We start from the raw sequence: 14,300 nt of genomic DNA, 5'->3' as shown, positions 1-14,300 counted from the left end.
GCTTTGAGGTCATGCCTTATAGTTATTTTAATTTGTATTTCTTCAGTCAGTATGATTTACTATTGATAGCTTTGATTTTTTTCTTTTGAAACTTCCTGTTCACTTCTTTTGACTATCAATTAGGGAATGCCTGTTGCAATAAATTTTGCTTGGTTCTCTTAAAAATCCCCCTCCCCCCAATCCATTTAAGTTTCTTCCTTCTGATTTTTGGCTCTTCTAGTAGTTCTTGTTGGTCTTGTTTGTCTCTAATCTTAATTTTTCTTTGAGGCTTGTAGATGTTTTAAATCATTGTCCAATGAATTTGTCTTGATCCTCCCCGTTCTTCATAAAAAATTTTTATCCTCAAGTTTTTGTTGTTTGCTTATATTTCCAGCTTCTTGACTTTGGACTAAAGAATTGAGCTTTTCTCTAGAGCTAGTTTATAGATTCTTTGGCTAAATCTGGGGGCTGATAGGTTTTCAGTGTTTCCAAGGTGCTTCAAACTAAGGAGAGTTCTGATCACTCCCATCCTGTTTGTACTATTGTCCTTACTTAGATAGGACCTGTGCTTCCTTGCACCAACAGACTGGAATTTAAATCCAATTCACTTGCATGTCATGGCCCTGCCTTCTTAATATCATGATCCTCCTCTAGAACAAAGGACAAACCTCTGAGTAAATCTGGTCAGGAATTAGTCAGTTGGAAAATTTCTTCCTCCCTTCTACCCTTCTTCCCTTTCTTCCTTCCTTCCCGCCTTCCCTCATTTCTTCTGTTCATCCACATTTACTGATAGATGTTATTAAAAACATTTTTTTTTTCTCTTTTGTACCTCTGAATTCTCCCAAAATATCTTAGCTTTTACTGGCTATATTTCTTAAGGCTAGATTTCTTAAAAAGCTTCCACTTTCCCAGTTTTAATTTTCAAGGAGTTATTTTCTTTAGTGAGCTTTTTTCCTTTTTTCTGTTTGTACATTTGACTTTTTAAGTATTTCTTCCATGAATTTTTGTATTTTTTTCTTTCCATTTGATCAATTTCCCCCCCCTTTTTTTTTTAATAGTTTTTATTTACCAGATATATGCATGGGTAATTTTACCACATTGACAATTGCCAAACCTTTTGTTCTAATTTTTCCCCTCCTTCCCCCCCCCCCAAAATGGCAGGTTGACCAATACATGTTAAATATGTTAAAGTATAAATTAAATACAATATATGTGTACATGTCCAAACAGTTGTTTTGCTGTATGAAAAGGATCGGACTTTGAAATAGTGTACAATTAGCCTGTGAAGGAAATCCAAAATGCAGGTGGACAAAAATAGAGGGGAATTCTATGTAGTGGTTCATAGTCATCTCCCAGAGTTCTTTTGCTGGGTGTATCTGGTTCAGGTCATTACTGCTCAATTGGAACTGATTTGGTTCATCTCATTGTTGGAGAGGGCCTCATCCATCAGAATTGATCATCATACAGTATTGTTGTTGAAGTGTATAGTGATCTCCTGGTCCTGCTCATTTCACTCAGCATCAGTTCATGTAAGTCTCTCCAGTCCTTTTCTGAAATCATCCTGTTTGACCAATTCCTTTTTATTGAGTTTTTCTCTTCCTTAAATTATATCTTTTGTCTATTTTGGTGATTCTCTTTTTTAGGGAGTTCTGTGGACTTTTGTGCCTTTTTTGTCTTTTAACCATTGGCCTAATAATCTGTGTTTTTTTATTATTTTTTTCAGTATGTGTGTGTGTGTGTGTGTGTGTGTGTGTGTGTGTATGCCTCATTTTAGCAAGTTGAAATTTTTTTTTCATGATTTCTTTGTATCATTAATTTTTTTTTCCTACCTATGTTATTAAATTTTTAAAATACTTTTTGTGCTTTTTCTAAGGAGTTCTTTTTGGGAGTAAGATCCATTTACATTTTTTCTTTGTAACTTCACATATAATTTCTTTGATTTCCTTGTCTCCTTCTGAGTTAGTGTTTTGATCTTTCCTGTTGTTATGGCAACTTTCTGTAGTCAGCACATTTCTTGATTTTAACTTTATGTTAAAGTTGGGCTCTGTTCCTGGAGTTGATGGAACTCTTTCCCAAGCTTCAGTTTTGTAATGCTGCTGTTTTCAGAGCTGGTTTTGAAGGTCTATAAGTTTTCAGTTCTTATTGTCTTTGAGTGACTGTAAGTAATCTTTTCTGTCCTGAAACTGTGAAGAGGGAATCTGTTTCCTCCAAGTGCTACCTTGTCCTGAGACTGTGATCAGGTATCACTTGTGCCCAGTGCTGTAACATCCTGCATTCAGTGCTTGTAAAGGCTCTCTTGTCATGTCCTTCTGGCCCCCTTACCTTTTGTGAACTGAGAGTTCTTTTGGTCAGTTAACCTCTTAACCATTTGTGGATCCAGAGCTCTGGAAGTCTCCACAGCTTCAGTTGACCCCAAGGCCTCAGTTGAACTTCACTTCAGATCTCACCCCGTGAGACAGACCTTTTAAATTGTTTTAGGCTAGAAAATCATTTCACCCCATTCTTCTTTTGGGTTTTGCTGTTTCAGAATTCTTTTTGAGGCATTATTAAAAGTTATTTGGAGGGGAACTTGAGAGAGCTCAGGAGAGTTCCTGCTTTTACTCTTCCTTCTCTTATGTTTTTGTGAAGATAAAATGAAATAGCTTATGTAAAGCACTACTTAAACTTTATAAGGCTGAAATTCAGAATGTTCTTGACTAGCATTTTTACTTACTCTCTTAAAAAGTGTATTAAGTAAGTACGTGGATTGTAGAAGGCCAAGCAATGAATTGGAAAAATATGATTCATTTTAGAATTATCAATTCCAAACTTAAGATAAATTGCAAATAATAAATTGATACTTTTCCTAACAGTGTTCATATGCTAAAGTTGCACTTAGAGAAGAGAGATATTTTAATTCTATGCAAATATATAATAGTATTGTTTAGATTTAATGAGGGGAGAAAATGGGAAGATTAAATAAAGTTATGTCAGAAGAAAGATTAGAATTCTTAGCTTTTCAGTTGAACATGAATGCTTTGAATTTATAACTAAAATTATCCCCATAGAAAATAAGAGAGATAAGTGAACTATGAATGTGCAACATTGCAAATAATGTCAGATTTTTTGATAGATTGACAAGTTTTGATGAATTTTTACTTTTTTCCTTCTTAGTAAATGATAGTTCCTTGGCAGGAGCAAGGATTTATTAGACAGTGTAGGTGATATAAAAACCAAAGGCACTAATTAATATACATTTACTTTAGAAATAAATAAGAAACTGTCTCCTTTTTCTGTCTTCTCTCTCTTCTTTTTCTGGAATTCTTTTGCTATCTACTAGCCTGTTAATTGTTAAGTGAACCAGGTATATTCCATACATATGAAGCTTTTAAGCAAATTAACATTTGTTGATTTATTTGGGGCTGAAATTTATCAGAAATATTGGAAGTCTCTTTCCATAAAGTAAGAGTTCTTAACCTGTCATGCACCTCTTTAGCAGTCTGGTGAAGCCTGTGGACTTTTTTTCAGAATGTTTTCCAAATGCATAAAATAGAGTACATAAGACATGGAAAAAAATATATTTTTAAAAATAAAATGCATTTGAGAATATTTAGCAGGATATTTAAGAAACAATAAATCTATAGATTTCTGATGAACTGTCTTAGAGTCTCTCTGCCTCTCACTGTCTGTGTGGGCCTATATATAATATATCCTAAGGAATAAATAGGACGAATAATTATATTATCCAGTGTTAGCACTTTTCTAAAGTAGTGATTTAATAGTGATTAGTTAACACTATCACTGAATGTATTTTTTTTTTCCTGAATAGGAAGAGGAAGTATATGAACCAATATATGAAGATTGTGACGAAGCAGTTGGGGCATAATTTTGAATAGTTCCAGCTGTACTTGTTTTGTAGAGTGCTTGAAATGAACCTCTCTCATCTCTTGGTATTGGCTTGGAGCCCCTAGAACTGGAATACGTTGACTTCAGAACAAGAAGAAATAATACAGGTCGTCATCGTCATCAAAAGTATATGAACAGTTAGTTGTGATGGTGAAATGAGATGAGGCTCCGAAATGGAACTGTGACAACTGTATTAGTTTTTATCACTTCGTTCCTCAGTTTGTCTTGGTATATTTCATGGCAAAATGGAAAAGGTAAGAAAAATGTCTCCGTGAAAATATACATAAAAGTTAATATTTTATCTAGAGATATAAATCCCTTATGTAAAATGTGAGATAAGTTTTATGATGTCTATTAAGTCTTAATATTTTTATAGTGTGGAAAAGAAACTGAGTCACTTTGATTGTACGTAAAACAGTTCAGTGCTTTTGAGAATGCCTATCTAAATAGAATATTGGAAAGCCCTTTTTAATTTAAATTCTGTATTGGCAAGAGCTGCACATGTTGTTTTGTTAATTTATACTTTGATAATTAGTCAAAAGGCTAAGTTCAAGAATTAATTTTTTGTTACATTAAATAATATACACATATAATGTGGTGAATATTACTTATATTTTTAGGATAAAATCATCCTCATCAAGAAGTTTACTAATTACTTCAATTTTAACTGCTCCTGTTAACAGTTTGTTCTTTAAATAAAATTATTAAATGAGTAGTTTGAGTTAATGTTTTTAAATTTTATTCTTTTAATTGTTAGAAATTCTTACAGAGTGAATTCTTAGTGTCATTGTGTTACTTTTTTAAGTTGTAGTCCTAGTTAGAGTAAGTATTTTTCTTTTTTTTTTTTTTTACCTAGTCCTCATAAAAAAAAAAAAAAAAACCAAAAAAACTTACTTTTAGTAATTTCCCCTTCTTACTCAACTGTTTTTCTCTTTCTTTTCAGTGTTATCCCTAAGATAGAAGTTGTTAAATTGCTTTTTATTATAGGGCCCTTTTGGCAGTCTGAACTCTTTGGACTCCTTCTCAAAATAATACTTTTAAATATATAAATTAAAACACTCAGTATTATAAAAATTATGAAATTATTTTTTAAAAATTTCACACAACCTAAATTAAATTTTTTGATTAGAAGAAACTTTATGTAAGAGTATTAGAAGTATTAATTTGAGTAATGACCCACAAACATTATAAAGATTGCTCATTTTTGCCTTTATATATTTATTTAAAAATTATATTGATTGAAATGCCTTTCTCATAAGTATGACAGTGGCTTAATGGTTGTTATTCCTTTTAATATATGTGTAAGAATAGGCTTTGGATAGCCTAATGTGATTATAAAACAAGATAGAGCTACTGTATTGTCTATTTCAGTAACATTAATTAAGAAAATCGATCATATTTCAATAACATTAATTAAGAAACTTGATCATATCTTAGGCAGTGTAAGGTATTGCTAGACCTGGAGTCTGAATGAAATTTTGATAGCGGATTCTCACACTAACTGAAAATCAAGGCATTGTAATGTTCATTGATTTCCTTCCATTATTGAAAATTCTATTTTAAGACATAATTGATAGATTTTCTTCAATATCCTATGAATTAGAGAAGTGGTTTTTCTAATTTTAGACCTTATTTGAGTTATTTATTCAAGTATATGAGCTTATAATATGTAGGAAACTGTTTAGAGATCCCTCTTGCTTTTTTTATTTTTTAACTCAAGTGATAAGAATTTAAATACTTTGTTAACATTCATATTTTATTATTTTAATTATATCGATATGATTGCCCCACTGTGTTAAGAATTCCTATGAGAGAACTAAAGTGGTTCAATGAGTTGCCCAAGAGTCACAGCAAGACTGGGTTGCCCTGCTTTTCCTTATATAATACTTTTTTTTTTTTAAACTGTATTCATTGTGAGAAATAAGACCCCAAACTCAGTTTCTCAGTCTGTGATGTTTTGTTGAAAGAGTGAGAGAGATTGAAGGAGGAAGCTTTTGATTATTGGGAGAAGTGCAGGCACCAACCTGAGAGATAGTAATAGTCCAGGAGAAGCAGGAGAAACTTTTCTAGGTTAACTCCTCCCTGTCCCCTCCCACTTAACCTTTCATTGGTAAGCTCTAAGAACGCCCTCTTCCCCACCACATTGGGTATAGAATTGCTCCCCCTGGGTGGGGAAGATACTATGCATGAACTTCATTAAACTAGCACAATAAAGAAAAGCCTTTTCCTGATCTTTGACCCTGGCTGGTTTAAGCCATTTTCTAGCTTAGACCCTTTTATATCAGAATTTTGTAGCCAAGTCAGTTTCTCCTCCTTTAATGCTCATTGGTTAGTGATAATTACCATCTTCCATTACCTTGGAATATTATATAGAAACCTAACTTTTCAGTATTTTTCACATTCAGTCATGTGCTAAAATGGGTTATTGAAATTTAGTACACAGGTGGTCCTAAAAAACCATTTTAATCTCTCTCCTTCAGATTTATAGATATTTTTGATTTTACAAATCAAGTCAGATGTTTAATGCTTTTGGTAAGAGGTTTTCTGAAGAATTTCTAGAGCATAAATTAAAATAGTTTTAAAAATGAAGTTAAAAATACAGACCAAGTCTGATTTTTCTTGCACAACATAACAAATATGGAAATATGTTTAAAAGTATTGTATATGCAAATACAGATTGCTTTCTGTTTTGAGGTGGGATAAGATGAGGGAGATATGAGAATTAAAAATATGTAATGTTGCAAAGTAGATTCTCTAAAATCCATTAAAACCAAAGATATTATCATGACAGTCTGTTGTATTTTGAAAGAATTTTGATCATATTTTCAGAACAAAGCAGAAAAGTAACCTGCATCAATAAAGATGTTTGTCATGGTAGCATTCCTTTTCTGAAGTTACTTTTCAGTGTACTTAAATCAAAATTTTTTGCAACTTAAAAGTTGCTTCCTGATACATAGAGCTAAAGAAATAAAATGTAGAAGATCCTTAATTCAGGACTTCTTCAAAGGGTACAATAGTCATTGGTGCTTTTAAATCTTAGCAATAGCCACATTTGGAAATGAGTATTAAGTTTGTATATTTGCTTGGGAGAAATTATAATCAAAGTACTTTGAATACTGTCTGTTTTTAGGCCATCTCTTTGGAAAATGTTATATATATATGTTTTTCCCCTGAGGCTGGGGTTAAGTGACTTGCCCAGGGTCACACAGCTAAGAAGTGTTAAGTGTCTAAGATCATATTTGAACTCGGGTCCTCCTGAATTCAGGGCTGGTGCTCTATCCACTGTGCCACCTAGCTGCCCCCATATTTAGTATATTCTATCAGATAAAATAGCCCTTTGATAAAAAATAAAAGTCATCACATTTGTTAGTCAGTAAATAAACAATCAGCATTTAAATATCCACTTTATTGCAGTCATTCTGATGAGTGCTAGGGATACAAAAAGAGTCAAAAGACAAAAAGAGGTCAAGACAATCCTTGCCCTCAATGAATTTGCCAATGGAGGAGACAGCAAACAAATACATATAAATAAACTATATGCAGAAAAAATAAACAAAAACTAAAAGATAGAAGAGGCATACAGATTAAAGAGGATTGGGAAAACTTTTCAATTGATAATTCAGTTCAGTTCAATAGCTAATTCAATAGATAACATTTTAGTTGATATTTAAAGGAAGCCTGAGAAGCAAGTTTGTGGAGAAGAGGAAGAATAGCATTCCTGGATGGGGGATCATCAGGAATATGCCCAGGGCTGAGAGATGAAATATCTTGTTCATGGAACACCATTGAGCCTATGTCACTTGATTGAAGAGTACTCTGTAAAATGTGAGAAATCTTGAAAAGTAGGACTAGGCTAGATTATAAGGCTTTGGACCCCAGAGAATTTTGCATTTGATCCTGGAATCATTAGGGAACAATTTGCATTTATTGAGTGGGAGTGGGTTGAGTGGGACATGATTGGATCTGTTCTTCAGGAAAATGAATTTGGCAGCCATCTGGAAAATGGATGGATATGGGGAGTGACTTGAGTTGGGCAGACCTATTAATGAGGTTTAGATTTGGGGGTGATGAGAATTAGATAAAGAGTATCTAAATGAAATTAGATTTAATTGAGGTCTAGTGGCAGGTTTGGGGCACGGGGAGTCAAATAGAGCTTCCCTGCCACCCCTATGGATTCAGCGCAAGGTTACAGAGTTAAATGAGGTCTAGTAGCGGCCCAAGAGTCCCCTGTAAAAGAATTTACAGACCCAAAAACCTAGATTGATAAAAGAGGTTTATTGTGGGGCTTGGAAGTAAGGTTAAAAGGTAGAAAGACACCAGAGCCAGGGCTGGCACCGGAGGGCAGAAATCCTTGACATGACCGATGTAAGCATGCCATGTCATGTTTGGGACTTCTGCAAAAAGTGGATCCAGTTTTGCCTCTTTTATAATAGGGGGGCTTTTGGTAATCTGAAGGGGCTTGTGGGTGGAATCCCAGGTTGGCCTCTGGCTTGAGCTTCAGCCAGGGTTAGAATTTGAATAGAATTCAATGGGTTTTTAGATGAGGAGAAAGCTGTTTGTGCTTGGGGTGGGGGTTGGAAAACCTGAGCAATCATTAGAATGGAACAGCCCAAGTTGGCTCAGATCCAGTGGGGGCTGGGAGAGCTCAGATATCTCCCATTGGAATTCAAAAGGGTGCCCTTGACATGGACTCGTGAATCAAAGGTCAGCCTTGGGGGCCGGGAATCAGAAAAGAATCCCAAAGGGACTATAACTCACATCAGGGCACCCAAATGAAATTAGGGTTTCTGGTGGTAAAGGACTTAAATGAGGTCTAGTGGCAGGTTCGGGGTTCAGGGAATCAAATGGAGAAGTTTGGCTCCCCTGCAACCCCTCAGGATTCAGCATAAGGGTAGGGAGTTTTGGGGACTCTCTTCTGGCGGTGCAGAGGTTCCCTGTAAAGGAACTTACAGACCCAAAAACCTAGGTTGATAATAGAGGTTTATTATGGGGATGGGAAGTAAGGTTAAAGTCTAGTTCGGAAATAGGTGAGGGTAAAGAGAAGGTAGCACTGGAAACAGTATTCCAGCGGGCAGAGGGCCTTGGCATGCCACGCATTGGACTGGCATGTTTGGAACCTCAGCAAAGAGAGGGTTTTTGTTTGGCTCTTTTATAATAGGGGGCTTTGGCTACAAGCTGAAGGGGGCTTGTGGGTGGAGTCCTAGCTGGGTTTCAGCTTCAAGCTGGAATTTGAATTGAATTCAATGGGTTTCAGGACTGAGCTGAGCCCACCCAGACAGCAGAGATGAAACTGTTTGTCCTTGGGGTGGGGTCCATCACTAAGGCAGAGTTGAAGGAAATTTTCTCCTTTAAGGATTTTCAGAGTTTTGGGGTCCCCTCTTCACTATCATCAGGTTATTCCTATAGTCTTAGGCCCAAGGTGATGAGGGCCTTCACAAGAATGGTGGCTGCATTGGAAAGGAGAAGGGGACATAATGAAGATAATGAATCTTGAATATATGAAGGCCTTAGAACCTGAAGCCCTAGGAGGACAGGCTTGCCTTTGGCAGTACTAAGAAAGTTAGGAGAGGGAGAATAATTTTGGGAGTGATGAAAGATAGGAAAGGGGAAAGGAATCCTTTCGCAAAGATAGTAAGATAGTCCCATGAGGCGCAGTGTCCCCTGTAAATGAATTTACAGGCCCGAAAACCTAGTGATTACTTCTAAAATCCCTACAATAAACCTTGTTAAGTTTAGTTAGTAAAGTTGAGGATAGAGATAGAAGAGCACCGGATTAGGTCTGGTGGGCAGAAACTCTTGGCATAAGGATGCCATACTTAGGACTTCTGCAAAAGCATGGCGTCTAGCGTTGCCCTTTTATAATTGGGGGGGGGGTCTTAGTGATATTGAAGGTGGGTGAAGTCTCAAGCTCCTGGAGGGCTTTCAGTTAGCTCAAATCCAGTGGGGGCTGGGAAAAACCCAAGCTAGCTCAGATCTGGATGGGGAAAGATAATGAGTTATGCTTTTGATATGTAGAGTTTAACTGGACATTAAGTTTGAGATGACAGATTAGGGGTCAGCGGAGAGTTTGGGACAGGAGAAGGGTAGATTTGAGAATGGTAATTAAATCCTAAAGAGGGCCTGCATAGAATCTGGATGAGGATTCAACAAAGATTAAAGAGTGTTGCAATAGATATATCTGAGATTCAGGAGAGAGTGGTGTCTTGAAGAAAAGAGAGTATCAAGAAAAGAAGGAGTTATAGGGTCAAAAAGCTACAGAAAGATTGAGGAGAGTAAGAAATGAGAAAAGGCCAATCTGGAGAGCGATTTTGGGGGAATAATGTAGTCAGAAGCTGAATTGCTTTGGAAATAGTTTAGACATCTACAAAAATAAAAGTCAAATGTATCTACTAGGTACATCTACAAGATAGGCTAGAAAAATCAGTTTTTAGTCTTTAAGTGCCTATTGTATAATTTTTCATTGCGGATTACTGAGAGATTCTTTGAAATTTTCCCATCTAATATCTAAACTTCTACTTGAGTTAAAGCTACTTAGGGTTATGTCTTTATTGTCTTTTTATGTTTTTGTATTTGGGAGGAAGGAGGAGGGGAGAAGCTATAAGAAATTCTTTTAATATAGTGGTCATTTCTGAATAATGTCAGTATTTTTATTAATGAAGGTTTGGTATAGTGGAGAATTTGATCTTAGACAGATTTTACTTCTTGAATTTGTTTAATTTGTTTTAATTTGTAAAAATTGTATTGATCGAATTGTTTCTGACATTATATTAAATGTATGATATAGTAAGATTTAGTTACTAGTTAGGGAAGTAGGTGGAAACTTTTTTCTTTTAAAAATGTTTTATTGATGATTTTTTTTTATTTCATTCTCACTTTATACTGACTCTTCTCTAATCCCCCACCTTCATTACAACTCCCATGTATTAACAAATAGAGTCAAGAGAAATAGAAAAATTTATTAGACAAATAAAAAAATTCTGAGCTTCCTACTGAGAGGTAGAAATATTTCATTGAGTCTTCTAAAATCGCTGTGTTCATTGAATTAATCAGAGTTGTGAAGTATTTTGCTGACCATTATTATGTTCACTGTATAAACTTCTGATTCTGCTTACTTTAAGCATCATTTTCTGTAAGTATTCCTAAGTTTCACTGAATTATTCAATTTTAATCAGTCATTAAGGGTTAATTAAATGTTTATTAGGTCCTGATGATTATGCTAAGTACTCAAGGTTTTGACTATAAAGTAAAGAAACTTATTCACTTAGGTGAATATATAATTAGAGGCTTTATCCAAAATAAACGCGCAGTGATTGAGGTAAATAGGATTGTAAGGGGGAATCAGAAAAGGATTCCTTGAAGAGCATGACCCTTGAGTTGAATTTTGAAAGAAAGTTAACAGTTCTTACAAGGAGAAGGCAGGAGAGCATTCCTGGAATAGAAACCAGTTTGTACAAATGTATGGAAGTTGGAGATAGAATGCTATTTGTGGGGAACTGCAAACAAGCCACTTTAGCTGATATATAGGGCATGTAAGAGGATAGAACAATCAGATTGAGTCTGTCTTTTAAAAATTTTATCCTATTTACAATCAATTGACTTTTGCCCACTTCCTGGTTCTTTTTGAGATGCGTTCTGACTTCAGTTGGCTCATTATAAATTATGTTTAGGAATCCAGTTTTCTTTTTATTCACTGCTCTATTGTATCAAAGATATATGGTTTATTATCCAAAGAAATCTTTTTCACTTTCTGTAAAAAACGAACATTTCTTCAAGGGAGGGAAGAAGGGAGAAAGGGAGGGAGGGAGGCAGAGGGAGGAGGAGAAGGAGAGGGAGAGGGAAGGAGAGGAAAGGAGAGAGAGACAGAAAGACAAAGAGAGAGAGAGAGACAGAAGTCTAGGCCAATGACAGAATGTTTTGCTTGACCATCAAGTTTGCAAAATGGATGTTGTTTTTCTTTCTCAGTGGAGAAAAATAGGAGTTGGAAAGAGATGTGAAAGAGAGAAAGGAAATATTCATTGATTTAAAAAAACAAAACCAACAACTAACTTTTACTCAGCTATATAACTGTTGGGCCCATACCACAGAGATAAAAAGAAATGGTCTTTATGTGTAAAGAAAGCATGTGTACCAGTTCTTTGTGATGACAAAGAATTGAAAATTAAGGGAAAGCCCATTAATTGGGTCTAAACACTACTATAATGTAAGAAATAAGGAAAAAAGATGATTTCAAAATGACATGGAAATACAAATATAAAGTGATGCACAGTCAAGAGATCAAAATCAGAACTGTAATATAACATCAGTATTTTTAAAAAGAACGATTCTGAAAGCTATAACAACTCTGATCAATGCAATGACCAATCATGATTTGCAGAGAAATAATAATGAAGCACACTAAATACCTTCTGGCAGAGAGGTATTCAGGGTACATACAGATAAAAAAAATTATATTTTTGGACATTGCTAAAAAAGTGCATTTGTTTTGCTAAGCTATACATATTAATGAAAAGAATTTTCATGTTCTTGCTCAACTGGGTGAGAATAAGGATGAGACAGAGAGAAAACACTTGCAAATATTAATATTGGTTTAACAAACTGATAAGGAAATTCAGAAGCTGATAAATGAAAAATGAGATCTCCACTGGGTTTACTAGCAGAATAGTTCTCTAAGAAGGCAATGCTAAAGTAAAGCACAAGTGAAGCTTAGAGAAATTCAGGATTTTGAGCTCAGTAAGAAGACAGATGAAATTTAATTTTGTGCTGCTAGAAATAATCCAAAATGCTTTTATGATACCCTGAAGGCTATTTATGGACCAAAGATTTCTGGTACTTAGTGCTAATGGAGCTACATTGATAAGTATTAAAGACATGATCTTGGAGAGATGGGCTGAACATTTCTATAGCATTCTCAACAGATCATCACAAACACACACACACACACACACACACACATCTCCCTACACCCCTACCTTTTAGGCTCTTCTTATGTGACAGTAGCTGGTGCTTATTCTATTTCAATGAGATTTATTATAGGAATTATTGCTCATTCAAAAAGCTAGCTGAAATCTTCTGAATAATGTGGAAAGGGGACGTTATACCCCAGAAGTTCAAGGATGCCTCTATCATACATCTCTATAAAGGAAAAGGAAATAATTTGTCTTTTTGACAATCACAATTGGGGGAAGTGGCACCCTTTCTCTTAGTCATTGATAAGATTTTTTTTTCCCAAAAATTATTTTTAATTTATGGAGCAAAGCAGGCATTTTCATAACATAATATAATTTTTAAAAGATGATTGTTCATGAAACTACAAATCTCTTATGTATTACTTATTATTACTTTTAAGTATACAATAAAATTATCATGTAGATTTTTTGTTTTTTCCTTTTTTTTCCTTTTCCCTGATCCTGCCCTAGAGATGGCTATGTATATGTAAAATTTTTCTATACATCTCTTTAGTATTTCTTTCTCTGGATCAGATAACATCTTTCTTCATATATTCTTTATTTTTAATTTGTATATTTCCCATCAATTGGGAAATGGCTTGTGGTGCATGATTGCAATGGAATACTACTGTGATATAAAAAATGATGAACTAATAACTTTAGAAAAACATGGAAAGACCTGCATGAAATGGTAGAGGGAGAAGTAAGAAGAACCAGGAGAATATTGTATGCAGTAATAGTATTATTCTTTTAAGAACAATTTTGAGCAACTAAATAATTTTGATTATTAAAAGTATACAAATTAAAAATAAGACATAGGAAGAAACAGCAGGACTTGGATAAGTGGGGTGGTTTAATCTTCCCCAACTCAGAAGTCTGCTGTTCTTTGGGAGTTCATGAGGTGAAATTTCTTGAGGCTTACTCTGCTTCCCAATGGAGCTTTCAGAGCCTCTGTTTGTTAATTTAAAGGCAATAATCAGTGTCTGTACTTCTCTCAGGCCAGATCTTAGCTCCTGGAGGCCTTCTCAAGTTGTCTTAGGCAGACAACTGCTTTACCCCTTTATTGTTGTTGTCCTACATTCATTTCCTGAGAATTTTCTGTCTGTGGAGGAAATCTGGAGAGTCTGGAACTTTCTGAGTAAATCCACCATCCTTCCAGAATGCCTCCAAGATTCTTGCTGGAGTCCTCTTTATTAGGATGGTCCTTTACCTGATATTGGTCATCTAGATAATCCAAGAGCCAGTGTGATTTCAGAAAGGGTCAAGAAATGGTTGATATGGTGTTTGCTGCCTATGTATTTCAGGCCAGGAGCAGAATATAGAGATCTGTACACATACAGGAAGATATGACATGATAACGTGCTGGACACTTGAGGGCCTTTCTTGAACTGAACTGCTAAGCATTCAGACTAATGCAGGGAATGGAGCTCCGATAGATGGCCCTGTTGTTTAAATGCCACATGTAAGTTTTCCTGAAAGACTCTTTTATGG

At 35.1% G+C, this 14,300-nt stretch overlaps 1 protein-coding gene across 1 annotated transcript in view; it reads left to right on the top strand.

Annotated features, from left to right (window-relative positions):
* The window catches only part of MGAT4A (alpha-1,3-mannosyl-glycoprotein 4-beta-N-acetylglucosaminyltransferase A), a 127,373-nt gene that overhangs the window by 15,499 nt on the left and 97,574 nt on the right, over positions 1-14,300 (top strand). The window contains exon 2 of the mRNA XM_074300352.1: positions 3,788-4,118. Coding sequence (XP_074156453.1) covers positions 4,025-4,118 — 94 coding nt within the window. The 5' untranslated portion in view covers positions 3,788-4,024. The remainder of the gene's footprint in view (positions 1-3,787; positions 4,119-14,300) is intronic.

The sequence above is a fragment of the Sminthopsis crassicaudata genome, chromosome 3 (assembly GCF_048593235.1).
Source record: "Sminthopsis crassicaudata isolate SCR6 chromosome 3, ASM4859323v1, whole genome shotgun sequence".
Taxonomy (NCBI): Eukaryota; Metazoa; Chordata; class Mammalia; order Dasyuromorphia; family Dasyuridae; genus Sminthopsis; species Sminthopsis crassicaudata.
This window is presented reverse-complemented; position numbering and strand designations above follow the sequence as displayed.